This window comes from Peromyscus leucopus, chromosome 5, assembly GCF_004664715.2.
Source record: "Peromyscus leucopus breed LL Stock chromosome 5, UCI_PerLeu_2.1, whole genome shotgun sequence".
NCBI lineage: Eukaryota > Metazoa > Chordata > Mammalia > Rodentia > Cricetidae > Peromyscus > Peromyscus leucopus.
In genome coordinates, this window is record NC_051067.1 from 77597502 (window position 1) to 77623238 (window position 25737).

General features: G+C 46.5%; 1 protein-coding gene across 1 annotated transcript in view; it reads right to left on the reverse strand.

Annotated features, from left to right (window-relative positions):
- Positions 1 to 351: 351 nt before the first annotated feature.
- The window catches only part of Abcc12 (ATP binding cassette subfamily C member 12), a 77172-nt gene continuing 51786 nt past the window's right edge, over positions 352 to 25737 (reverse strand). The window contains 11 exon segments of the mRNA XM_028893987.2: positions 352 to 1087; positions 1198 to 1362; positions 3091 to 3204; positions 4079 to 4157; positions 5254 to 5413; positions 5861 to 6050; positions 7999 to 8088; positions 12128 to 12314; positions 20455 to 20592; positions 22666 to 22892; positions 23543 to 23740. Of these exon segments, the coding sequence (XP_028749820.1) occupies positions 1001 to 1087; positions 1198 to 1362; positions 3091 to 3204; positions 4079 to 4157; positions 5254 to 5413; positions 5861 to 6050; positions 7999 to 8088; positions 12128 to 12314; positions 20455 to 20592; positions 22666 to 22892; positions 23543 to 23740 (1635 nt within the window). The 3' untranslated portion in view covers positions 352 to 1000.

The following is a 25737-nucleotide window of genomic DNA, read 5'->3' on the forward strand; positions in this document are numbered from 1 at the left end:
CAAGAAACAGGGGGGAGCTTTGGTGGCCACAGTGCTGCATGTTATATCGAAGGTGTGGCCTAGGACTGGGAAGAAAGTGCAGGGAACCTCATTCAAATGATACAAGAACCTTTCGTGCTCACCAGAAATATAAAGAGGGCCTTTAATCCCAGAGAATGACAAATGCCATTCTAGTTGGCAGTACTCACACTGGGGCTACTGAATATGTCTTTTCTATAAGCCTCACAGAAAAACTTGAGGTTGGTGAACAACTGTATAGATTCACTACTGAACCAAAGGAGATGGAAGCAAAGGTCTATGGGAAGGAATAGCTCAAACAGACATCTTCAGTGAGACAACTGCAAGGCAACATTTCAGGGTCATTTAGTTTCTTATTGCATTTTAATGACCAATAAAGAAGATATAAAAATGTCATATATTCAGAAACGCCAGAGTTTTGCTTTCTGGTTATTTTAACAGATCAACTGCAACATACAATATGATTTCTTTGAAAAATCTCATGCCGAACACTATCATCAGTCTTTGTGCTGTGGATCTGTGTGCTTATCACATAGTTGAGATAAAAGTGAAATGAAGTTAAACAGAAAGAAAAGTTTTCTCTTTCCTTTTCTGGCAACAGAAGTGAGAAATCCTCCATACACTCCAATCTTGGCATTGTCCCATTGTTTGCTTTGACTGGTTTTTGCCAGGAAGTTAGAATATTCCCATTCTCAGGCATTATGCAGTATTGGTGGGAACACTTGAGGGACCCCTGGGGTTTTCAGAGATGAGAGGCAGCTTCCAACCCAGCTTTGTCTGCACTCTTCACCATCCAGAGCCAACCCCGAGTCTGCCACAGGAGGTGACCAAAAGGGCTGGGCAGAGCAAGGGACACATCTCAGCCCCCTGCTCACCCTGTGCTCCATGGGTGGAAGGGGCTGTGTCCAGGGCTGCATGACTCTGCCTTCAGGCTTCTGCTCTCACACATCCATTGCCTCCTCTCAAAGCAACCACGGGACCTTTATAGTCGAACTTCTGCAGCTAGTAACATCGCAAATGCAGAGTCAGGCTTCTCAGCAAGGACTTCAGGCTTGTCAAACTCAATCACCTAAAAATCAGAGAAGAACTGAAATTTTCAGAAAAAAATTAAAATGTACATACCACAGCCCTAACTGGGGAAGCCTTTGAGGAGGTAACGCCAACCAGAACTTCCTGCACCTTCCCATTTTCCATGACCAGGACAAGGTCACAGTTGAGAACCGTGTTTAGACGATGGGCAATGGTCAACACTGTGCAGCTTTTGAAGGCATCTTTTACAGTGCTTTGAACAAGAGTGTCTGTCTTGGAGTCCATGGAGGCAGTAGCTTCATCAAGGAGAATGATCTGTTAAGGAAGAAGCGTTGTAAAAGCCAAAGCTGTACAAAGAGGAAAATGCATAGCCTCAGTTCTTCCCTAAAAGATGAGGAAAAAGCAAATACAATAAACTAAGCACCCATCTTGAAAAGCTACAGAAAAGGCCAGAAATAAAGACCAACCGCACCCCCTCATCTTCCTGAGAGGGATTTGTTAGAGGGTAAAGACAGTATTTTCTCCTCTCTTAAAGTAGTTTATTCAATCCAGTAGGAAGGAAAAAAATCATACATTGCAACTAGGAAGGAACACGATGAGGGCTTTCTGTAGGACACAGTGCATACACAGTATGAGCCAGTGTAGGCATGGTGACAGCACTTGTATTCCTTTACTATAGCTGCTGAAATAAATTACCATCAACTTGGAGACTCGGAGCAACACAAATTTACATCTTACATTTCCAGAACCTGGAATCCTGCAATCAAGACTGGAGGCTGCATTCCTTCTGCCTTTTCCAGTGTTTGCAGGCCAACTGCATTCCTCAGCCCTTTCCTGCCACCACATCTGCTCTCTGATGCTCCTGCCTGCTTCTTATACTTCTTATAGAGACACATGGAAATACACCTGACATTAGATCCACCAGATCCAAGATAATCTTCCTATTTCAAGATCTTTAATGTCCTCATAACAACAAGGTCCCTTTTGCTACATGGGGGAGCATACAAGTACATGACAAGGACATCAATTTGGAGTTGAGAAGAACATCATTCTGTCTGCCAAAGCACTGTTTGGATTTTACAATCTGAAGGTTTAACCTCAATCCCTAACTATACTTGACCTTGCCAAACTTCCTTCCTTCCTACCTAACTTCCTTCCATATAAAGAGTTCATGTCTTATTATTTACACAAAGCATGAAGCCTCATAGCTACTTCACAGTGAATATTGCCACCAAGGGCACTAAATGGTCCCCTTTCCTTCTGTGAACATCTCTTAAGAACACATGAAGTGGATTCACATTGATTAATACCTGACTAGTAGGATTTCTTTTTATTTTTCTTCCTTAATTGTTATGTGGACGTGTCTGTGTCTGTGTGTGAGTACATAAACACAGACATGCAAGTGCTGGCAGAGTCCAGAAGAGGGTTTCAGATCCCCTGGAACTGGAGTTACAGGCTGTTATGAACCACATGACGTGAGTCCTGGGAATCAAACCCAGATCCTCTGGAAGAGCAGCAAACATTCTTAACCCACTGAGCCATCTCTCCAGCCCCCAGAAAGCAGGATTTGTTAAAAGTAATAACAATAATAATGACAACTGTCATTCTCTTTCTCAGAATCAGTAAGGCTGGTTAAGTCATCAGGAAAGATATATATAAATTTTTCAAATCTTATAAACAAGCATTCTGAAGGCTTGGGTGTCCTGGTACTGTGTCTGAGGTCTCAGAATTATTCTGGGACAAAGGGAAAAAGTTGAGCGAATACTTTTCAAACTCAAGCCTCCTAGGAGAGTGGAGAGAATGCATAAGCAAGACCTCCCAAGGGGAAGCCTAGATAAGGAAGTTGCCGCTCCTGAAAATGGCTGTTATTTTTCAATTTTTACCCCTCACAACTTTGTCTTACGAGAAAGCGATCGGTTTTTAAATTACTGCATTGCTCTGTCTTTGCTGAAAGACAAGCGTGTACCTCTGCCTCCTGGATTGAGAGGCACTGCAGGGAATATCCAAAATTTGACCAATCCATTTTCCATGCTGTTTCCTTACTTTTGAATTACGGAGAAGTGCTCGGGCCATACAAAGCAGCTGGCGTTCTCCCACTGAGAAGTTTTCCCCGTTTTCTGTGACTTCTGCCTGTAATTTCTCTGGAAGTTTCATTATCTATAAAACACAGAAAATGACACATTTATGCTGATGATCTATAAAATTGTCCTGTATCGTCTTATTGATTGCCCCTCCTCTTGCATTCATCAGCTTGCGTTATCTTACAATGGGAAAGAAGGTGCGAAATAGCCATCATTTCAATACTGCAAGCTGGCACCAGGAGCGCCAGGATGTGGGGGACGTTGATAATGTAAAGCCAGTGTGACTCACCAGAAAGGACAAACCAGGCATCTACTTCTAGAGAATCTTTAAGCAAACGGAAGTGGATTGCAATTTTCATGGGTGAAACAGAGAGTGGACAGGAGTGTTTCCAAGAAAGCTGAGACAAAGTCTGTCTGTCCATCACAGCACACTGAAGTGGATTTGGGACTGCAGCTTCCAGCTTCTAACAGGACAAGGTCTTATGTCATAGGTAACTCAAACCAGTCACACTTGTGACCCCAGAACAAAAAAAAGCTACACCCATTCATCACTCTGTTCTGATAAAGCTGGTGGGTCCACAGGCCAAGTAATATGGCCGTCCTCTCACTCTGGACCCAGATGGGCCTGGATTCAAGTCTCCATCCTGCTGCTCACTGGCATGAACATATCACTTCTTTGAGCTTTAATTTTGTCACCTCGAAAATGAAGGAGAAGAGTATCAACCTCTGAGGGCTACACAGAGGACCAAGAGAGATGACGGTACATGTAGAGCTATTGTCTGAATGAACCAGAGAGCTAACAAATAGTACTGTGGTTGTTTTTTATAATCAGGAGCAAGCAAGGATTGAACTTCACTGATGTATGTCACTCCTGCTAATTAACTTAGCCAAGTGCTGGCCCCAGGGCCAGGTATCTGGAGCAGTGGTGCTGGGAAGCCCCAGAGACCTACTGTGTCTCTCATGAATGTTCTCTCCAACACATGCCACAGCATCTCGTCAGTGTGACTCTCCAAGGGATCCAAGTTGAACCTGTGATGAAGCAAAGGAAAGCAAGCTGGATTGTCAAGGATGAGACAGTGGTGAGCACCGTGAAGATGAGGATGGGGAGGAGATGTGATGTCAGGAAGGCCCATGGGTGGCCTCTGGAAACTGTAAAGGGTAAGGACACATTCTCTTCCCCATAGCATGTTGAGGGACAAGAAATGGTGTGATGGGAGGAGCTTGTTCAGCCCAGGCCACAAGACCAGGGACCCACAACCCTCAGTGATGGAGCAGAGACCTTGGAGGCAGGCAGGAGTGAGAAACCCCACCTAGAGGCCCCGACCAAGCACAACCACACCAGAGTCCACTGAATCAACACACAGCAAAGCATATGGACCTTATACAAGTTCTTGGCAAAGAAAGGGGAAAAGAAACTTGGCCCAGCATCCCTTTCAGCCTCCACAACAAGAGGCATGGCTGTAGATTCCTCCTCCCACCCACGAATGTGAATCGAGTGTTTTGAGGTGCATATCATACCACTCATCTGATCAGCTTTATAGAGCCTCCCTGTTTCACCCTGGACCAGCTGAGATGCTCAGATCCCCCTGTGTAAGTCACAACCTTGGTCTTCCTGTACTTGATCAGTTTCTGTTCTGTAGCAGGAATGAACTAATAATGCACATGCCAAAGCCCGCTGCACAGACAGGCCGGGCAATGACTTCGTCCACTGCACACTCGGGGGCACTTTTGAGAGTGGTCATTGCTAACCATGATGTAATGCCAGAACACAGGCATAAAATAGGGTTGTTTGGGCCAACTATGATATCTGCTCACTCAATATGTAATAAAATCACTAGTGATAATATTGCTAATGTTATTAAAACTATTAATATCACTACAAATAATATGTTGATATTAACAATGTGATGATGTAATATTATAATAATATAGTTTCTAAAATACCAGCAAGACTCAGGACACTGTGCCTCTGCTCCTTCTAAATCTTTACTAAAAGCCAGACACCAGCAAGGCTTCTGAGCGCTAAGACTGCCAAGAACAGCCATGGCCCGGCAATTTCTCAGCTACTTGTTGGCCCAATATCACCGTCTCCAAGCAGTAACGCACGATGATTGAAAACAGCTACCTTACTGTACCTACAAACAGGACAGGATCTTGGGGGATCATGGTCAGCTTGGTTCGGAGGTCCTCCAAACCCACAGTGCAGATATCCACCTCGTCAATGAAGATGGTTCCAGAGGCTGGCTCCACCAGGCGGAACAGGGCCATGCCCAGTGACGATTTTCCTGGGGACAATAAGAGCAGGGACAACAATCCAACAGCGGATTTCACTTCCATCATGTCCAAGCATTTAATTAAGGGAGTTTTTAATGCGATGAAATGGATCCATGTGGATGACTTTGCAGGCAGACATCACTCACTCTGGGGGACCAAGCTGCCCTAACACCATTAACCTGCCAGTCCCTATAGGGACTTTAAGCACATAACTCATCTTCTGGGCCTCATTTCTCCAGAATTATTCTCATTTAATTAATTCAAAAACTACTATGTATTTGCTTCCAACTCTCCACACCCAATCAACCTGAAACTCTAATTTACAGTAAAGAGATTTAAGGGGAAAATAACAATGAATCCAGCACTTGTGTACATCTCTCCGATGTGGTTTAACCAGCACGTCCAGTGCAAATTCAAATAAACAACCCCAAAGAAACAAATGCAGAGTTTGTCCTCACCGGAACCTGTTCTTCCCACAATCCCAACCGTCTGCCCACTTTGGATGTTCAAGTTCAGCCCATCGAGCACGATAGGGGTGTTGTCTCTGTATCTCATGCGATAGTCCTTGAAAGTTATCTCCCCACGGCTTGGCCAGTCTTTGGGACGGGTCCCCACTTTGAAGGGGTGAGTGTGTTCAGGAACACAAGTCTGAAAAGCAGAACAGCCATTGACCAACTGGACAGCCACCGGCTTCCACCAGCTTAGCTCACTCATTCCACAGCTGCCAATGCTGGTGCCTGTGGTGCTGAGTGAGACCCGTAATCCTGTTCTCAAGCCCAGTGTGGTGCTGCACACCTGCAGTCATAACATTCAGGAAGCTGATGCAGGGGGATTGAGAGTTCCAGGACAGCATGAGCTACATGAGATACTCCACACACAAAAAGCAGGTCACATTTCAGTGGGGTACATTAGGTAATAAAAAAGAGTATTGTAGTAAAATGCAGAAAGTGACTTGTCTGGCAGGTGGAAGCAAGCAGAATAAAATGATGTGAGGGCTGAAGAAGGCGTCTCTGAGGATGTGGCACTGGATGAGACCCAGAATACGGAAAGGATGACAACTACTAGAGTTTCTGTCCAGGACTTTCCAGACATGGAGGACAGGTACTGGAAAGCCTGGCAGCCAGAAGAACCTTCAGTAACTCCAGGAATGAAAAGGAAAGGCCGTGTAGTGCTGGAGCTTAGTGAAGGAAGGGCGGATGACTTAGGGGGATAAGCATGGGACAGCTCACACTGAGCCATGTGACCTTGAAGCTGTGGGACAAATCTGGAGTGTACCTTGAGATTTGCAGAATTCACTCTAATTTCAGTGTCTACAAAAGCCACCAGGGTGCTAGGGATAGGAAGATGACAGAGAATGAGAAAGGGCATGCTCAAAGGTCTTTAGAGTTCACAGAAAAAAAATTGAACTGTCTTCATATGCGCCCCAAACCTCACAATCAAATGAACACAAAGCCAGCTCCGTTAGGAGACCAGCCCTTTGCCTCACATTATGACGGCTCTCCCAGCTATGAGGAGTCCGCGGTGCACATTAGGGTGACTGGCCAGCCCAAGTCTCTAATCAATAAGTGACCTCAATTAGCTGAGAAAACATTTGCCTTCTTAGTGGGCATTTTAAACCCCTACAAGATTTGGAATTAAAAATAAAAATATTTAAAAAGAACCAATACTGCACTAGCAATGTTTATAGTTTAAGGAATCTGCTTATTTTATGCTCCAAATAGTTGGAGTATTTACAGAATTGGGGCTTGAGAGTCTAACTTAAAATGTACACTTGAATAATTTAAATGCGATTTTAAGTCAAAAGCTTTCTGCTTACATATGGAACTGTCCCGAGACTCCCCAGCCCACTACATTCACAAGCTCAATTAGACACACACACCCAGGAAGATTTGTGTGCTAAAGCAGGTCATGGGGGCATTTTAAAAGGGAAACTGAATGTGCCAGATTTTAAAATGCTAAGAGTGTTGAATTAAGCTTGTAAAGGGAGCCAAACACCGTCCTCAGGCCCACAAAAGTGGTTGCTGGGTTTACGTAGACAGCCTTTCTCAGAACAGTTGTACTCCTACGCTGCACCGAAAGCTTTCAGAGAAGAGGTGAACGGATCTTCTTTTGCTATTTATAACTTGAATCAAATATTAATTTTCAGACACCAAAGTGAGGCCCTGAATTTTGGATTGGATTGTGGATACAGGTTTTAACAGGATGGGTAACGGGTCAGACTTCAGTTATTAAAAAGATCCCATTCATATACTGAAAAAAAATAAAAGAGGAAAAGAGAAAAACAGGGACTGGAGAGATGGCTCAGTGGTTAAGAGTATGTATTGCTCTTCCAGAGGACCAGAGTTTGATTCCCAGCACCCAACTGGGTGGCTCACAATCACATCTGGCCACCATGCTCTCTCTCTCTCTCTCTCTCTCTCTCTCTCTCTCTCTCTCTCTCTCTCTCTCTCTCTGACACACACACACACACACACACACACTCTCACACACACACACTCACTCACACAATTAAAATTTATATAAATCCTTAAAGAAAATTCAAAACATGCCTGATGGGAAGAGCCTGCCCGTTTTCCGCTGTTCACTCATTCCTTACCGAAATGTACTCCCTCAGCAGCTCCACGGAGGTGAACTTGGCTTGGGTCTCTGTTCCAGTTCGCACACACACTTGCAGCAGTCCACTGAGCTGTTGGAAAGAAGCAGACAGCTACTGAGGGTCCCCTTCCTTCCTCCCTTGGCCTCCATCGTTTTACTTCTGTAAAGTCTGCCACTTCCAATTACCTACTTGGGCTCAGGCAACATGCAAAAGAGGCTTGCAGTCCCAGGCAGGCACAGAAGGCCACATTTCCTGTTGGGATGTTTTGCATTTAAACACTTCCTTTGTATTTAAAAACAAATGGTATTTACACTTTCTCTCTCACTCCAGATGGTGAGAATCATCCCACCACCTTGATCACTCCTGTGAGCCAGGCCCAACTGCCATGGAGAGGAGATTCCTCCGCCAAATTGCTCGGGGTTGGCTCCTTGCTGCCACCTGGTGGGGCCCTGCATCCCACTCCCACTTCTTAACACCCCCATCAGGGACAGAAAAGCCTTTGAAAACCACCAGCAGAAACCGGAGAACTGTTACACACACCTGCCCCAGATACAAGAAATCAGGATCCAGGCTGAGGGAGGTAGTTTGCCAAGGGGACCCGCTTTAGGCCAGGATCCCCCAGAACCTAACTCCAAGATTGGTGAGCAAGTCATAACTGGGGCAGGTTGGAGTAGGCCTTCTCCCCCACTGCAAATGCCTGTATCCAAATCTCTAGAATCCCAGAATGTTAGCCCATTTGGAGAAGGACCTTTGCAGCTCTGACTAAACACCCTGCATGCCTGGTTGGGTCCTAAGACAATAACAAGCATCCTAATTAAAAAAAGAGGGGAGGGGGAGATCCGGAGAGAAAGGGAAAGGAGACAGAGGCAGAAGTTAAAAGAGGGCTGTTCCAAGCCAGGAAATGCCACCAGCCTCTGGAAGCTCAACAGAAACGTAATAGTTCCCTAGAGCCTACGAGAAAAGCGGCCCTGCGGACACTGTGTGGTCTCCAGACCTCCAACATGAGGAGAGAATAAATTCTTCTTGTTTTAAGGCACCAAGCTCTAGGGGATTTGTTGCAGCAGCTCCTCGAATGACTACAACTGTTAGTTCAAAAAGTAAGGGGGCGGGTAGGGGACATGAGGGACCAGAAGGCCACTGAAGCGTGAGAGTTTAGCACCGTAAGCCGCTGAGACCTGTCTAGATGGGGACTTGTGAGAGGCTATACAGGCGCACCGTGACAGGCCACGGAGACTGGGATCCTCATGGCTGCCCCTTTGTGTCGTAGGGAATGGAATCCACCACCCCTGCTGACATCCAACTCTACAGATGCTCAAGACTTGAGTATGAAATGCCATCATGTTTGCATGAAACCTAAGAAAGATCTAGTGAGTGACTAGGCTTTCACAGAAAGGCTTTCATCTGCTTGATGCTTTAAGAGCCACCAATGAAGACATCCACTACCAATGGGGAAAACTGGGTTACCCAAGCAAGATTCATTTTCCCACCTCAGAGCACTGGAGATGTCTCTGTTAGGTCGAAAAAAAACTTCAATTCCCCAAACTCCAAAAGGCAGTCCAAATATGCAGAAACAAGCTCAACCTGGATTATAGGAGGATTTCTGGCAGATAGATAAAAGTCAGCATTCCTCAGGAACTTGTGAAGCTGGTTTCCATCTACCAAAAAGTTTAGTCCTTTCCCTTACCTCTGGCAGAAGGGACATATGACTACCTGTGGTACCTATCAGCATGCCGAAGTGCATGCTGGCATCCAGGCTCCCTCAGTATGGCCTGTACCTGTTGCACATTTCAAAGACTATCCTAGCATTCTAGCCCTTCTCACCTCTACCCATACCCTAAACTTACTCTAGCTCACGTCTCTCATATCTACAATAAAAAAAATCTTCCCCTTAACCACACCACGGAGCGGGCTTGTCGTCAGTTTATACACTGTCTATAACTTCCATCCCAATATGCTGTTAAAATGATGCCAGAGATGTTTTCAGAAAGAACACCTTCCACATCCAGATGCTGGGAGAGATCTCAATGCATGAAAATCACACGTTTCTGCCAGGGGCATCAGATGAGAGCCTCTGCTAAAATGGAAGGCAAAGGTGCTTCTGTGGTTTCGAACTGAGACCCAGAGGCTCCCGGTGTGAGAAGGGGGCCACAAAGAGGCAGGCTGGTTGGTGGTCTGTCTAGAGGCAGCTTCTCTTGGTGGACCCATCCATGCCTTTCTTCCTCTTGCCCCAACCACACGTACACACTTTTCCCCTAAGTTCCTCGTGCACAAGAGCCTGTGCACATGTGTGCACACACACAGGCAACCATTCCTAAAGAGAGTGAGTTGACAACCTGGGAACACATGGGGCTCTAAGAATGGTACTCTAGGGAAAACCAAAACAAAACGTTTTAGTTCTAGTGTTTAGTGCCTACAGCCCATGCCTTGGCTGCTTTGAGAAAGGGAAGCAAATGTATTTAAAAAAAAAAAAAAAAAAAAAAAAAAATCCCACCCCAGCACCTGCAGAGTTAGAGAATATCCCAGGAGGGGAGCCACAAGGCCACACCCTGAAAAGCCAAAAACAATTCTCCCGTCCTTAAGTACAGATTAACAGAGGACAGATAAACAAACCAAGGGCAGGAAAGGGCAGGAGCTGGATAAACAAGAAGAAAAACTGACCCTGGAGAAAACAGACATAAATTAAAGACAAGAGGGGGGGTTAGTATTAATATCCTTGGGAGGGCGCATGCTCCAGACACTTAAAAATGAGTCTTTTAACGCATGAAAGAAAGAGAGCATGTGGAAATTTGATGTGTGGATACATGGTTGCCATACTGAAAATTCAAAAGCATGGCTGGATCACAAAGCTGAGGAAAATTCCCAGATAATAAAACAGGAGGAAACTGTTCAAATGAGGAAGCAAAGGGAGAACACTAGGGCCAGAGATGGCTCAGAGGTTAAGAGCACTGGCTGCTCTTCCAGAGGACCTGGGTTCGATTCCCAGCACCCATATGTTGTCTCACAACCATCCGTAACTAATCCCGGGCATCCAACACCCCTTCTGGCCTTTGCAGATACTGGAATGAATGAGGTTCACAAACAGGCAAAACAACCGTACATGTGACATAAAAATAAACAAATCTAAAACAAGGGAGGGAGAACATTTTCTGAGTTGGGAAGAGATTTGACTTTCATCTGAAAGGACCCAGAGCATTGTGGGACAGGGAGGAGCGTGGTAGAGAATGCCTGTGATCCCAGCACTGGGAGCCTGAGGCAGGAAGCTCTCAAGCTTGCCTCAGAAATAAAATAAATAAACAAACCCACTATCGAACAGAGTATGTTTTAAAAGCCTTAAATTCAGAAAATCTGTCCTGAAATGCATAGACTCAGTGGAGAAGGTTCCAGACAGGACCCTAAGAAGCACATTCCCAGGGACAAGATTCGGGCATCAAGCAACCTTAGCTTAAATCATGGCCCACGCAGGGCAGATGTGAATCTCTCTAGATCTCATTTTTCTCATCTGTAAAGCAAGACTTACAGAGACAGAGTTGTTGAGAGCAGTGAAGGAAGTCATTTATGGTGCCTGGGGGACAGGGAATGCTGTGTGCTCTCCTTGTATTATTATTATTGTATTATTATTATTATTATTATTATTATTATTATTATTATTAAAAAAGAAAGGCACCAAGCAGCCCAGAGCCTGTCCCCACTCATTAGCCAGGGGCTGTGCTTGACTCTCCTCGTCCCACTGTGAAGCAGCTGTGTGGTCTGAGATGGAATGGGACTCCACACCTTGGCCCAAATCAGTCACTCCCGCCAAACCACCAGCCAGTTCCTGGACGCCTAAATCAATCCCGTAAGAGTGAAGTCTGGGCTTTGGCTGAGCAGTAAAGGGAAGAAATATTCCCCACCGTTTCCTCTTCCTGTAGATCTCAGAGACCATTTGTCGCCCACTGCACAACTATCACAGAAGGGTACAAAACCAGGAGCCAGGAGCCAGCTGTGCCTGAAGTCCACACAACGCCCCAGATGTCAATGCTGCACACAGAAAGCTCCGTTTTTTAACACTTTTTGAGTTTTCCGATGCATCCATCTAAAAGCATCCCTTCTCATACACCATTGGTCAAGTCCCACCATGCACCAGTGTTACCTGGATGATGTAGGACAGTGACAAGCCTTTGGATGAAGCACTGATTGAGGAAAAACTCAGGGTCACCAACAAGGCCACAACAAAGGTGACGATGTTCATGAGGACGTCCATTCTGAGCGCAAACCACCTGAGAGCGCAGTTGAAGTACAAGAGGTGGCTGGAGTTCTCATCGTTCAGTGTCTTAAACCTGAAGTGGAAAAATCAGAGGAAACGAGAGCTCAGGTCCCGCTCGCACTGATGGGAGATTCGGGCTCCTAATGGAGTCAAGGCGGGACGTTTTGAACGCCTTCTTACAAGGTGACTGTTCCAAAATGAGCATATGTCCATGTTCCTGCTGCCACCACAGGTATCTTTGATTTGCACACAGTACTGAGAAGTATCGTGTGGCAGTCAACAAGGGTGCTAAGTGGGCCCTCTCTGTCTCTCCCAGAGCTAGCAACTAGGGCCCACAGCTAAGAACAAAACTGTTGAAAACCTCATACTCTAGCTTTACAGTATCCACAGGCCTTGAGAAATCTATAAGTAGCTCCTTTGATCTTAAAGACAGGGGTAAGCCAATGGTAGTGGTAGAGTAGGAAGGGAGGGTGTTTGCCTGCCCCCCCCCCCACCGACCACCCCTCACCAAGATCAAGGTCATCGTTTGAGTCTGGCATAGTGGCATGCTGTGGATATCACTCTATGTAAATAAAACACTGATGGCCAGTGACCAGGCAGGAAGTATAGGCGGGACAAAGAGAGAGGAGAATTGGGGAAACAGGAAGAAGGAGGAGAGAGACTGCAGCCACCGCCAGGACAAGCAGCATGTAGAGACTCTGGTAAGCCACCAGCCACGTGGCAAGGTATAGATTTATAGAAATGGGTTAATTTAAGATAAAAGAGCAGTTAGCAAGAAGCCTGCCACGGCCATACAGTTTATAAGTGATATAAGCGTCTGAGTGATTATTTTATAAGTGGATTGTGGGACTGCGGGGCTTGGGGAACCTGGAGAGAAGCCCTTCAGCAACAGTGGCACATTCCTGTGATCCCAGCACTTGGGAGGCTAAGGCAGAAAGGCCAGAAGTCCAAGGCCAGCCTAGGCTACATGGCAAGATCCCATCTCAAAACCAGCCAACCAAATCACTGCTTAAAAGGCTGGTGGAGCGGGGGAGGGGAGAGTTCTCTTCAAGGACAGGAAACTGACATCTTGTGCCCCTGTTGCATGTCCACTGGGTCCCAGGGCTTTGCACAGGGCAGAGTGACAGAAAGGTGGAAGAGCCAGGAGATCCAAGAAAGGCCCACCCTGGAGGCACTCATTCCCACCCGGTCCCCAGACACAAGCAGAGTGCATCCTGACAGTCCAGGCAGTTAAGCGCTGAAGGCACAGAGCGAAAGCGACCTTCCAGCTGCCTCTGTGACAGGAGGCAAGGAGCTCCCACAGCTGAGGAGTGCAGCGGGGCGCTGCCAGGCAGAGTGCAAACAGCCAGCGTCAGGTGCGTGTGGTTGAGTTGGATTGGAGCCTTCACCCTGCCGTACTGAGTCTGCATAGGGAGCTGGGTCAGCAGGAAGGAGCATCAGAAAACACCCCTTCCTGGTCCCTTCCCTAGCTCCCCCCCCCCCCCCCGCCGTGGGAACTTCAGAGAAAACAGCAGGTGTTTAAAAGAAAACACAGCCAGCTTCCCCACTGCAGTCCTGTCTCTGAAGCCCAATGCTCACTAGTACACACGCACTCACACACGTGTGCACACAGAGCACGGCCTGCCTCACAACGCCTCCAGGCAGAAAAGTTTCTATCATAGACTGAAGTTTTAGGCGAGCTGGGAGAGATGTCGCATTCCTTGACACACTAAAGGGCTCCCCACCCAGTGGAAAGGGGCTTTTTTGAGCAATTGGTGGGAATTGTGGTGAGTAAAGGAAAGCCTTTTCAAGCGTAAATCCCTGGAAGACACAACTATTCCACACACCGTCACATCCCCCTTTTTGGTCTCCACTCTAGTTAGTTTTTGTTTGCTTGCTTGTTTCTGGTTTTGCTTTGTTCTGTTTTTACCAGGGCTTGGTCAAAATACTTTCCCAAATACCACAGTCTTTCTACTTGTCTAGTGGCAAGTGCAATATAAGTCAGAAGTCAGAGCTCTCCCAAAGGCAAGTGTTCCAAGAGGAGAGGCCCTGTCAGTCACGTGAGGCTAAACTCGCCATGCCAGGCGCCTGGAGAAGAAGCTGTGGGAAACAGTGTCAATCTCTTCTGTTTGCTCAGGGCAAAGAGCTGAATGATTCTGTGGTTCTTCATGATCTAGTCATCAGAGGGACCTGTGTGCTGCAGGACTCTAGACAAACAGCATCAAGAAACAAACCAGTAGCCTGGCGGTGGTGGCGCACGCCTTTAATCCCAGCGCTCGGGAGGCAGAGGCAGGCGGATCCCTGAGTTCCAGGCCAGCCTGGGCTACAGAGCAAGTTCCAGGCCAGTCAGGACTACACAGAGAAACCCTGTCTCAAAAAACAAAACAAACAAACAAACCCATCAAACTAACTAGTAACAAGGACTAACTGCTCGCCAGACCAATGACCAGCTATGAAGTCAAGGCTACATTGAGATCCGCAGTGGGAAACTGAGGCGACAACGGGAGAAGAGATTAGACTGGATGAAAATGAAAGTGTACATCACCCTCCTTCATCTCCCCTACCTCCTCCTCCTCTTCTCTTCCTCCTCTGCCTCTCCTCTTCCTCTTTTCTTTGGAGACAGGGTATTGTCATGTAGCTCAGGCTAATCTCAAACTTACCATCCTCCTGCTTCAACCTCCTAAGTACTGTGATTACAGGACTGAGCCATCTTGCCCAGCATACATTAGCTTTTCAAGAATAGTGAAAAGGGTCTTATTGGTAGAGACAACTACATTTGTCAAACTCCTCTGTCACTTCCCCTTCTGGACATGGATGGACTATAGTCCCCAGGATGCTGCAGTTAGGCAAGTCTGTGTGACTGAGATCCTACCATTGAACTTGCACAAAGATTGAGTCTACTTGCTGAGGTTCGGCAATGAAGTTTCCACGGGCCATACCACTTCCCTGTCTCCCTTTCTCTTCCCAAGACCTTTGAGAAGGAAAAGCAAAGTAACTGTAACTCTGATTGTGAAGAAACTCTGCCACCCATGCTGTGGGCTGTCATTAAATTGTGACCTGAATACACATTGTGTTAAGATCAAACTCTTCCACATTCTACCCATAAAATAGTTCAAAAAACCTAGGGACCGCACATTCAGGCTCCTGTCCTGGTTGGGTTTTTTGTTTGTTGTTTGTTTTGTTTCTGTCTTTGTTTTTGATTTTTGGGGTTTTTGTTTTGTTTTGTTTTTGTCAACTTTGACTCAATCTAGAGTCATCTGGGAAGAGGAACCTCAATTGGGAAAATGCCTCCATCAGATTGCCGATATGGACTGCACTGAACAGTCACTATTAATCATCACAGCTTGTATTTATAATCGCCATGTCACTTTTTTAGTATGTGGCTCCTGCTTTGTCTTTTCTCACTAATTGTCTCCTGAAGCCTTCTTTATCAGGCATGAGGATGACGATGCCAACTTCTTTCCTGCTTCTGTCCCCTTAATAGATTGGTTTCCATCCCTTGACCTTCAGCCTCTGGGTGTCCTTGCCCATGAGCTGTGTTTCTTGGTGACAACAGATAGCTAAATCTAATTTTTCCTATGGGGAGCGGGTTGGTTTTTGTTTCTTCTTGTTGTTTTGAGATGGGCAACCTTGAACTTCTGATTCTCCTTCCTCTACCTCCCCAATACTAGGATAACGGCCTGTGCCACTGTGCCCATTTGAATCTAATTTTTTTAACCCAGTCAGTTAGTCTGAATATTTTAATTGATGAGTTGAGGCCATTTACACTGAAGATTATATTATTAGAAGATGTTTACCAATTCCTGTAAATTTTTCTTTGGCTGTTTTCCAGTTGATTGGATTATTGTTTAGTGCATTCTTTTTCCTCTACAAGCTAGTATTGGGATTTGTTTATCTAAGCGCTCAAGATTTGGGGGGGAAGGGGTTGAGACAGGGTTTCTTTGTGTAACATCTCTGGCTGGCCTGGAACTCACTCTGTAGACCAGGCTGGCCTCAGAGATCTGCCTGCCTCTGCCTCCCAAGTGCTGGGATCAAAGGTGTGTGAATAATTTTCAAGTATTCTTATTATAGTCTGTTACTTAACAGGTTGTAATCACTAGGTATATTTTCATACCTATGAACCAGTGATGGGATATTTCTTGACCTACACTCCTGAGTGCTAGGATTAGAGGCCTGAGCCACCGCCTCCCTGATTCCTTTTTCCTGTGCTCTTGTGGCTACGCCAGGCTTTCCTCTTCCTTTGCAGACAGTATTCTTTTGAGCATCTTCTGCGGTGTTGGCTTGTCTGTCATCTGTCATGAACTGCCTTGGTTTATGCTTGTCCTGACATCCTGACTTCAGCATCAATTTTAAAAAACAGCCTTCCTGGACACAGCAATGTTGGTTGGAGGCTGTTTTTCTTTGGGGCTTGAAATACATCATCCCATGCTTTCCCAACGAGGGTTGCTGACAAGAGATCTGGTGTTTATGTTTAGGCTTTTGTAGGTAAGCTGGCATTTTCCTCTTAAAAGTTGTAATGCTATTCCTTTGCTTTGTACTTCTGACATCCTGCAAAGTCATGCAGAAGTTCTTCTGTGGTCATATCGATTTGGAGCATTGAACCTATCTTGACTTCAGATATCTATTTCTTTCTAGATGTTGGGGGTGGGTTTTCCACTATGATTTCACTGAATGGATTATTCCCTTAGCTCTATGTCAGCGCCTGTCTCTTAGTCTTTTGATAGCATCCCAGAGTTCTTGGCTGCCCTGGTCATGCTCATTCTCTTTGCTTTCCTTATTGATCTTAAGTATAGGATTTCCCCACCCTTGCCCCTCCATCTCTGGTGCCCTTTTCCTGCCTTGTCACATCTCTTGGCAATCCTTTCCATCGTGTTTTTATTTGAATCACTGATTGTTTGGTTTCTGACTTTGTTTGCTTGATGAATTTCTCTTCACCCATATTGCTGATTTTCTCAGCCAGTTTCTTGGTTTTTTTTCCTCTAACTGTCCTCTCCGAGTCCCACGTTGACCTCATCTGCCTGTTTGTGTCCTTTCTCAGGGAGCTCATTCTCTTTACTAGGACACTTCTGAACATCTTACCCTGGCCTTTCTCATATTTCCTTATCTCCTGACTCATCAGCAGAAGAATGATGACCTGTGGAGTCATGGTGCCAGGCTTTATCTTATCTCTTCTCTTTCTGTGGCAACACTTGCTTATCTATCGATTTGGATATCCCTTCCAATTTTATTTGTAGATTTTCATTTGGAACAACTGCTTATTTTTAAGGTTAGCAAAGAAATAGTGAAGAAATAGTACGTTTTTACCATGGCATCTGTGAAGATGATACACGTCATTATAATTCATTTCCTTCCCTCTGTTGGCCTTCCCTATGCCCTCCCTCATTCAGCAGCCAAATTTTGAGGGCTGGGATCCCAGTGACAGTTTCAGGGGAGTCTTTTGTTTTCTCTGCCATCACTAAGAAGGTCCAGGAGCTGACAGTAGCAGTTTCTATCTCATGGGCCACCCATCCATTCCTTTGTGGTTTTTGGGTACCCTGTCACTCCCGTCATGGATTTCTGGAGTTCTTCCTCTCTTTTTCCTGCTGTAAGAAAGAATACTCATTCTGTTCTGATCCTTCTTCTTCATGGGGTCACATAGCTGTGGCTTCTAGTCCACTATCTCACTCAGAAGTTGGGTCTTACATATTTTCTATAGTATGTTAGAAGTCTGAAGCTACATGACTCAACTAATCTAGTCTTCAAGTTTTGAAAAGAAGGAAACTGGCCTATCCACAAATAAATCAATAAACGTGGGCTTTAAAAATTAGTTTTATGAACTTGGCCATAGTGGCTTACACCGGTCACCCCAGCCTCTTTGGGGGTGGATGTATGACTGCAAAATACAGACTGGTCTAGGCTACATATCAAGACCGTGTCCAGGAGGAGCTTGTTATACCCATAGATCAGTGCCTCTCTCAACTCTCATTAGGGAAGCTTCTCATGGCAGTGGGTGGCGATTAATTAGCACAGAGACCCTCGACTGGTCAACTTCCGAATGCTCAGCCCCACATGGGGCATAATCACCACATGCTTCCTCACAAGACTCAGGGACCTTGTGGAAGAGGGTGTGGAAAGACTGTGAGAGCCAGAGCTGGGGGACAGCATCAAAGAAAGTGTCTTCCAGACCCAACAGGGCAGACGCACGTGTGAACTCACAGTGGTTGTGACGGCATGTACAAGATCTGCACAAGCAGTGGTGAAATCCCACCGCAAGCTGAGAAGCTATTTGGCAGCTACTGGGAGAGAGAGTCAATTTTGGTAAATGAGGTGACCTCTGGCATGGTGACTACACTCAGAGACAGGCCTCAATCCCAAAACTGACTGAATAACATGACTTGAACTTGATGGGATTTAAAAAAATAAAAAAAGAAAGGACACTCAAAGCTGGGTGGGTAGGGAGGATGGATATGGGAGGAGTTGGGGATGGGGAGGTTGAATATGATAAAAAATATATTGTATGAAATTCGAAAAGAATTAATAAAATATTATTTTTTAAATGTGTGTTTATTGTTAAAGAACATTCAATACTATGAAAATCATATTCAAAATAACTTTTAAAAAGAAAACCTTGTGGGTTGAAAAAGAATAGGAAGAAACATGAAAGTTACGTATCTCTTTGTCTGAAATGCTTACGACCAGAAATGTTTCCAATTTGGGATTTTTTAATCAAATTAATTAATTAATTAACTTAGTTATTGTGTATGTATAGGTGTTTTGCCTGATTGTATGTCCGGCACGATGAGCATAAGTGGTGTGTGTGGAGGCCAGAAGATGGTATCCTGTCCTCTAGAACCTCGGTTCCTGACGGTTGTGAGTTCCCGTGTGCTGGGAATCAGAATCAAAACTGGGGCCTCTGGAAGAGCAGCCAGCGCTCTTCAGCCGTCTCTCTGGCCTCAAATGGGATTTATTTTTTTTACTCCTGGAATACTTGTGTATGCATAGTGAGAACGCTTTGAAACGGATAAAGAGTTTATCTACAGAAGTGGCAGGTCATTCACTTGTTTGCTCTCTTTTATCCTGCCGTGCTGCGGACTCGAAGCAGGGCTTGTGCAGGCTGAGCAGCACTGACCACTGAGCTGCAACCTAGGTCTTTTTCTTAACGTTTTGAGACGCTAAGTCTCAGTAAGGTCTCGCTAAGATGTACAGGCTGGCTCTGAACTCACTTTGTAGCCAAGGCTGGATACTCCTGCCTCAGCCTCCTTAGTAGCTGGGACCACAGATCTGTGTCACCAGGACAGGCATCTGCAAGTAATTTTCACACATTTTTTACTGTGCTTGTGTCTTGGCTACAGCCTGTCACATGAGGTCAAGTGTGAAATTTTCCCTTTTGGCATGGCAACGGTATTCAAAAGGTTTGGGACTTCAGAGCTTTTCAGATTTGGGGTTTTCCTTCTTTTAAAAAAATATTTATTTTTATTTTATGTGCATTGGTATTTTGCTACGGGTGTCAGATCCTCTGGAACTGGAATTACAGGCGGTTGTGAGCCACCATGCGGGTGCTGGGAACTGAATCAGGTTCCTCTGGATAAGCAGTCAGTGCTCCTGACCACTTAGCCATCTCTTCAGCCCCCTAAAAATGGATTTTTTTTTCATGTGCATTGGTGTTTTATCTGCATGTCTGTGTGAGGGAATCAGATCCACTGGAACCTGAGTTATAAACAGTTGTGAGCTGCCATGTGGGTGCTAAGAATTGAATCCGAATCCTCTAGAAGAGCAGCCAACGTTCATAACCACTGAGCCATCTCTCCAGCTTGATTTGGGATTTTCAGTTTATGATTATGCATATAATGTGTAATGGAAATATGAGCAAGACTGGGATTTGAGACCTAGGAGTGATTTTGTATACTTTGTTTTTCTCTATTTGAATATACTTGAGCAAGAAATAAATACACAAAGTGGTATGTACGCAGAACTGGAGGTACAGCTCAATCATGAAGTGCTTATCTAGCATTGCACAAGGCCCTGGGTGCATCCTCCGCATGGCACATGCATGTCTTCTCTCTCCTCCCCTTTCTTCCCCCCACCCCAGAATCATATCTCTTTTGGGGCCCCAAATACTGAAAGTAGAATTCCTGATTCTGCTAGCCCTTTACCTGTCCCTAACATTTCCCCTCTCAGTGCCAAAGAAGCCTGGGATCTCCCACTTGGAATGGGGTATGAGATGGGGGACCCTGGAGCAGGTGCCATCAACTCACTTGCTGATGCAATCATTCTTTTTGTTGTAGGCATGGATGACACCCAGACCCTGTATGGAGGAGGTGATGTGAGAGAACCAAGGTGACCGGCTGATGTTCTCCACCTGCTTGAGCTCCTGAACTCCTCGATGGAAGATGCTGTAGTAAAAGCAAGAGGATCCAAGAGGGTCACCAAGTCTAGTCTCAGAGAACTCTCCCTCAGCACAAGCAACCCAACTGTGCCTTCCCTGTGACGGCTAAGTCAAAGTTAGTGTCATAACTGGAAGAGAGGAGCCTGCCACTCCTCTCCAGGATGCCCTGTCTGGTTGTATGAGACATGGGCTACACCATTACTTCATTTGTCTCAGATCTAAGTGCTTCCTGTAGCAAGAATGACACGCGGTACAGTATGCAGCTCTCGTCTTTGAAGACCCAAAGATTTCACACTGTGCAGCCCCTGAACACAAGTCAACCTGTTGGTGATGACCAGTCAGGGAAAGAGGGATCTGAGCTGGCTGCCAATGAGTGGCCTTCCAAAGATAATTTTGTACAGACATCGAGATGGTCTTCCTTGGGAACTGAGTTCAGAGTACTGTCTTGTACCTTACAATGGAAGCCCCAAGAGTCCTGATGATGGCAGAACTATGTCCCTGAGCCCCCAAGTTTGCCGGCTACAAGGGACTCAAGCCTACCTCCAGACTCGAAGCTAAAATTAACTCGCAGAGTAAGGGAAGCTCAGAGCTTGGTGAATTCATTGTAAACTTATGAATAATTAGGTCAGGCTCTCCTCTGGTCTCTCCTGTGCTGTATTTATAGCAAAGAAGAGGGTAGGCTGGGCAGATTTCTTGTAAGCTTTTATTTAGTCAATCAGCAGCAATAGAGTAGACAGCAACAAATGGCCAACAAAAGTGTAACAGAAACGAACAGCAGCTCAAGGGATCCACTACAAGTTCCGACATTCATGACGATGTTCTACCTTTGCGATGGACTTTCAGAAAACATTGTTTACTCATCATCGCAATAAACTCTTGAATTGGGAAATGTGTACTTTTCTCAGCGACACCAAGGGTACTGCAGTGAGAGCCCAGCTCTGCTGGATCCCAGGACACTAGTCTTCATTCTCATGGTCACATCTGCTCCCATCGGGTGCCCATGCCAGTCTCCTGCCACAGTATGCCTCCAACTTGATGAACGAGTCCGAACCCAAAAGCAAATTGCATTTGTGATAGCATCTGCTTCTTCTCCCAGAGCAACTTCCTCGGCACATCAGTCCCCCACCTCAGACTGTCCTTGGTTGTACCAATCTCTCTGACACCCCAAAGCCTCCCACTTGTAAAGCCCTGATGACACTGCCTTGTAAATACCCCTCACATCCACACTTCTCTTGTCCTCGCTACTGCCACTCATATCTGGTCCTCATCAGTCCTTACCCACGCTCTGAATCTCTCGAGTTTGCTTACCATTTTATTCTATATTTAATGGGCACGGACTTAATCACCTCATCTCACGTGCTCTTCTGACACAGACAAGGGATGCATTTTCATGACTAAGAACTTTGCATGAGAAGAGACAGATTTGCAGCATTTCAAGGCTCTCCGACTAGCTTCGCGGCAAAGCTGGAGTTCTGGTGCAGACCTTTCTGACTCACAGCTTTGCTCCCTCTCCGTACTCCCTGTAGTGACTGATGAGAGATCCCACCGCCCCCACTGCAGAACACTGTAACTGTGCCCCCCGGAAGCTGGAAGCAGGCTGCTTCCAGTTTCCCTCCAGACAAGTGTGTGCAAGCTCAGAGCTGCCCCCAGTCCTTTCCACACCTCTCTCTACACGTCACTTTTTAGCTGCAGTGGAAGCTGTTACTCAAAATTCAAAGTGACTGCAGAGGGTGCCCACGGAGCCCAGTGGTTTTAAGAATGAATCAGCAGACAGATGGCAACCATTCTTACTAGTTTCCTGATCTGGGGCCAGGGACTTAACCTCCTAATAACTCACCCACCTCCCAGCATCGCTCTGGGGCCTAAAAGTCACATGTATGCAAGGAACTCACCATAGCACCTGGTGTTTAGCCAGGGCCCCAAATCTAGGATTCTCCCGTCAGAAAAGAAAGCAGGTACTCAGCACCCCTGCCTCCCAGCTGGTGCACATCGCCGTTCATGTTCTCTGCCCACCCCCACTCCACACGTGTGTCAGGGTGGGGTAGAGTATCCCCCCTTTGAGGTTGTGTTATAGTCCTACCGTAAAAGAATGAGGAAGATGATTGCCAGGCCAGCCAGAACCAGGAGGACAACGGGAAACACAGCAGCCATAATCACCAGAATAAACAACACCATGAAGAGCTGCTGTAGAAAGTTCTCTGCGTGAAAGGGCAGCCTCATGTCCAGCTCGTCCATGTCTTTAGAAAAACGGTTCATCAGCCGGCCTGTGGGGGTTGTGTCAAAAAAGCTCATTGGACTCCTGACGATCTGAGGATAAAAGCAGAGTGACCTGAGTCGGGGAATGCTCCTGGGCGTCCGGCAGGGTAGGAAGGTGAGAGCAGGGGCCAGACCTATTTTTCCGAAGCACGGAAGTGAGGGTGGAACCCCCATTCTTAGACCACACCAGGAGTGAATGTGGGAGAGATTCTGCCTATGTTTGGGGCTTCCTCTCCAAATCTCAGGTGCCTCCTGGGACGGGGATCCAGATACTCTCTGAGGAGGGAAGGATTTTGAGCCCCAGAGGAATAAAATGTCAAGTCTACTTGTCTGTCCACTCCACAAACATACCTGTGTGTTCTGGTAAGAACCCTCACAACCATCTGCTGCTGCCTGCTACAGCAATGGGAAGCAGGAGCCCATCTCCAGGCCCTCACTAGCCGGGACTCTTAGAAGCATGATGTACATCTTCCCCCACCGTCCTTCTGGCCCAAGGCTCCATGATGTACCCCTATTGCTCTCTGAAATTAGACTTCCTATATGGTACTCAAGCAAGTAGAAGACACAGTGCAAACTAGACGGCAGACTTCGGGAGAGCTGTTCTGTCCCCAGAGTTCAGCACAATCTTTAGCACACTGAAGGACCTGCCTCACCCTGTGGACAGAGCAGCGAGGTGGGCCTGCAGTCCACGGTGGCGCTACCTTGTTAAACACCCTGTTGTGGAGCGAGGAGGATGCCTTCAGTGTAGTTTTGGTGAAGGTAATGCCTTTGATAATGCCAAATGTCAGCACAGACACCATGCTTGCTATGTATACCAACTGGTACATGTGGTGTTCGGTGTCTTGCAGGGTCTGGTCACCATTGCAGGCTGTCCTATTGCTCTGGGGTGCACAGATGACCTGCAGCACAACAGAAAAGAAGCAGCGAGAATTTATGCCATTGGGAGAAGGGGGCTATTTCAGACAATCTTTCTAAAGAGAAGAAACTAAAAACGAGCCAGATGGGATGGGAGAGATGGCTCAGTGAGTAAAGTATCGCCACACAAGTATGAGGACCGAGTTCAGATCCCTAACTGGCATGTAAAAGCAAGGCATGGTGGCACAGGCCTGTAACCCCAGTGCCAGGATTTTGGGGAATACAGGCAAATCACTGGGGCTTGCTGGCTAGCCACCCTCGACAAAACAGGGAGCTCTAGATTCAGTGAGAAACCCAACCTCAAAAATTAAGGTAGAAAGTGATAAGAGAAGGTACTCAAGGTCAACCTTCAGCCTCCACACACTCACACATGGACAAACGCCTACGTACATATATGAAACAAATAGATTTTAGAAGAATAAAATTAAATTCGAATCAAGAATGAGTCATGTGGGTAAAAATCAAGTCAGGTCCCTCGGGGGTTATCTGAGTTTTTTCCTGCCTCTTCCACAAAGGGGTACCTCATGGTGGGAAAAATGTAGCAGATAAGCAGGTGTAGGGCAGCTGTCACAGAAGCCACCCGCACCCCAGGAAACCTTCAGTGATGCCAGGCCAAGAAGATCCAGAAGCAAACAAGGCCTCTGGATTCTAAGAGGCTGGCCCGGCTTGCCTTGGGCAGCCCAGACAGGACAGAGAGTTGGGGCCACCCTCCCACCTGCCGAGCTGCCCGGCGGTAGCCGCCGACTAATGAGATTCAGGGGTCTCTATGTAGGGTGGTCCAGTTCCTCAATCCTCTCCCCTGGCCTGTATCCAAGGGTCAACAGTGAGGGTGCTGCTGCTTTGCCCTGGAGTCCTTGGCAAGAAAAATGGGGCTCTCAGGGGATCCCAACAAACTATGGCTCCACCCCTCTCAGCGAGAGGACACAACTTCACCAGCATTTCTGGAGAGGCCATCATCTGTTGTTGAGAAACTGACAGTTTCATTTTTCTCTGGGCTGTGTGTTAAAAGTCAAGGATGCCTTTTGGGAGCAAACAAACATGTCTCTTCTAAATGCCATTCTGCTGATTACAGTAATGGGGGAAATGTAAACCAGAGGTGGCTGATGGATGAGCATCTGCTGAGGCAAAAGCATCCCTGGGGGGTTGGTTGATGAAAGGCTCAGCTTGTACAGGAGGTTCTGCTGTGCTGTAGGTTGTACCCACAGCATCAGGGATCAGGACTAATCACAGGGGCATGCCACTGTTGCTGCATGTTCAGTGGCCTACTGAAGAAGCCCTGAGGTTAGGGCATGGCTCCACATGACCCTACATCTGAGGTTCTCTGGGGAATGGACAGAATCATCATGAGTGGGGACATGGAAGAATACATATATTTGAAGATGGTCCTTGCTTTATCTGCACACAACAGGCTTCTCACTGCCCTGTGCTTGTGAGAACAGCCTCAGGAAGCTGTGTCAATCAGCCTCTCCCCTCCCCCACACCCAAGCATCCCTACTTTGATGTCATAGCAACCAGGTGGTACCATAAGATGTAATCTTAGAAGAGGAGCAGGCACCCTCACAGCATTCCCTGGAGCTCCAAGAGAAGCTTTGAAACCAATGCCCAACAACTGGGGAAGACTCTAGCCAGCTGGAGGGAGAGGTATGTGTATTGGTCCTGTCCAGGAAGGGCCCTGGCCAAGATGGAAGCCTTGGGGAAAATGGAAGGTCCTGGTGGCCTTGGCACACTTACAAAGGCTACATCCATTTTAGGTCCTCTTCCTACTAAGGCACCTTTGGAGAGCAGGGCTCTGCAGAACCTTCTGACACTAAGCGGTGGGGTCTATGACAGGACACACTTCCTCTTTTCAGGGTCAGGGATATGCCAATCTTTGATCATCTTCCCAGGCCCCTCCCTGTCCCTCCTCAGAGGAAACCACACTGATACTACCCTCCCTGGACAAGTGTGACTCCACACATCAGAACCATCAGTTTCCAGCAAA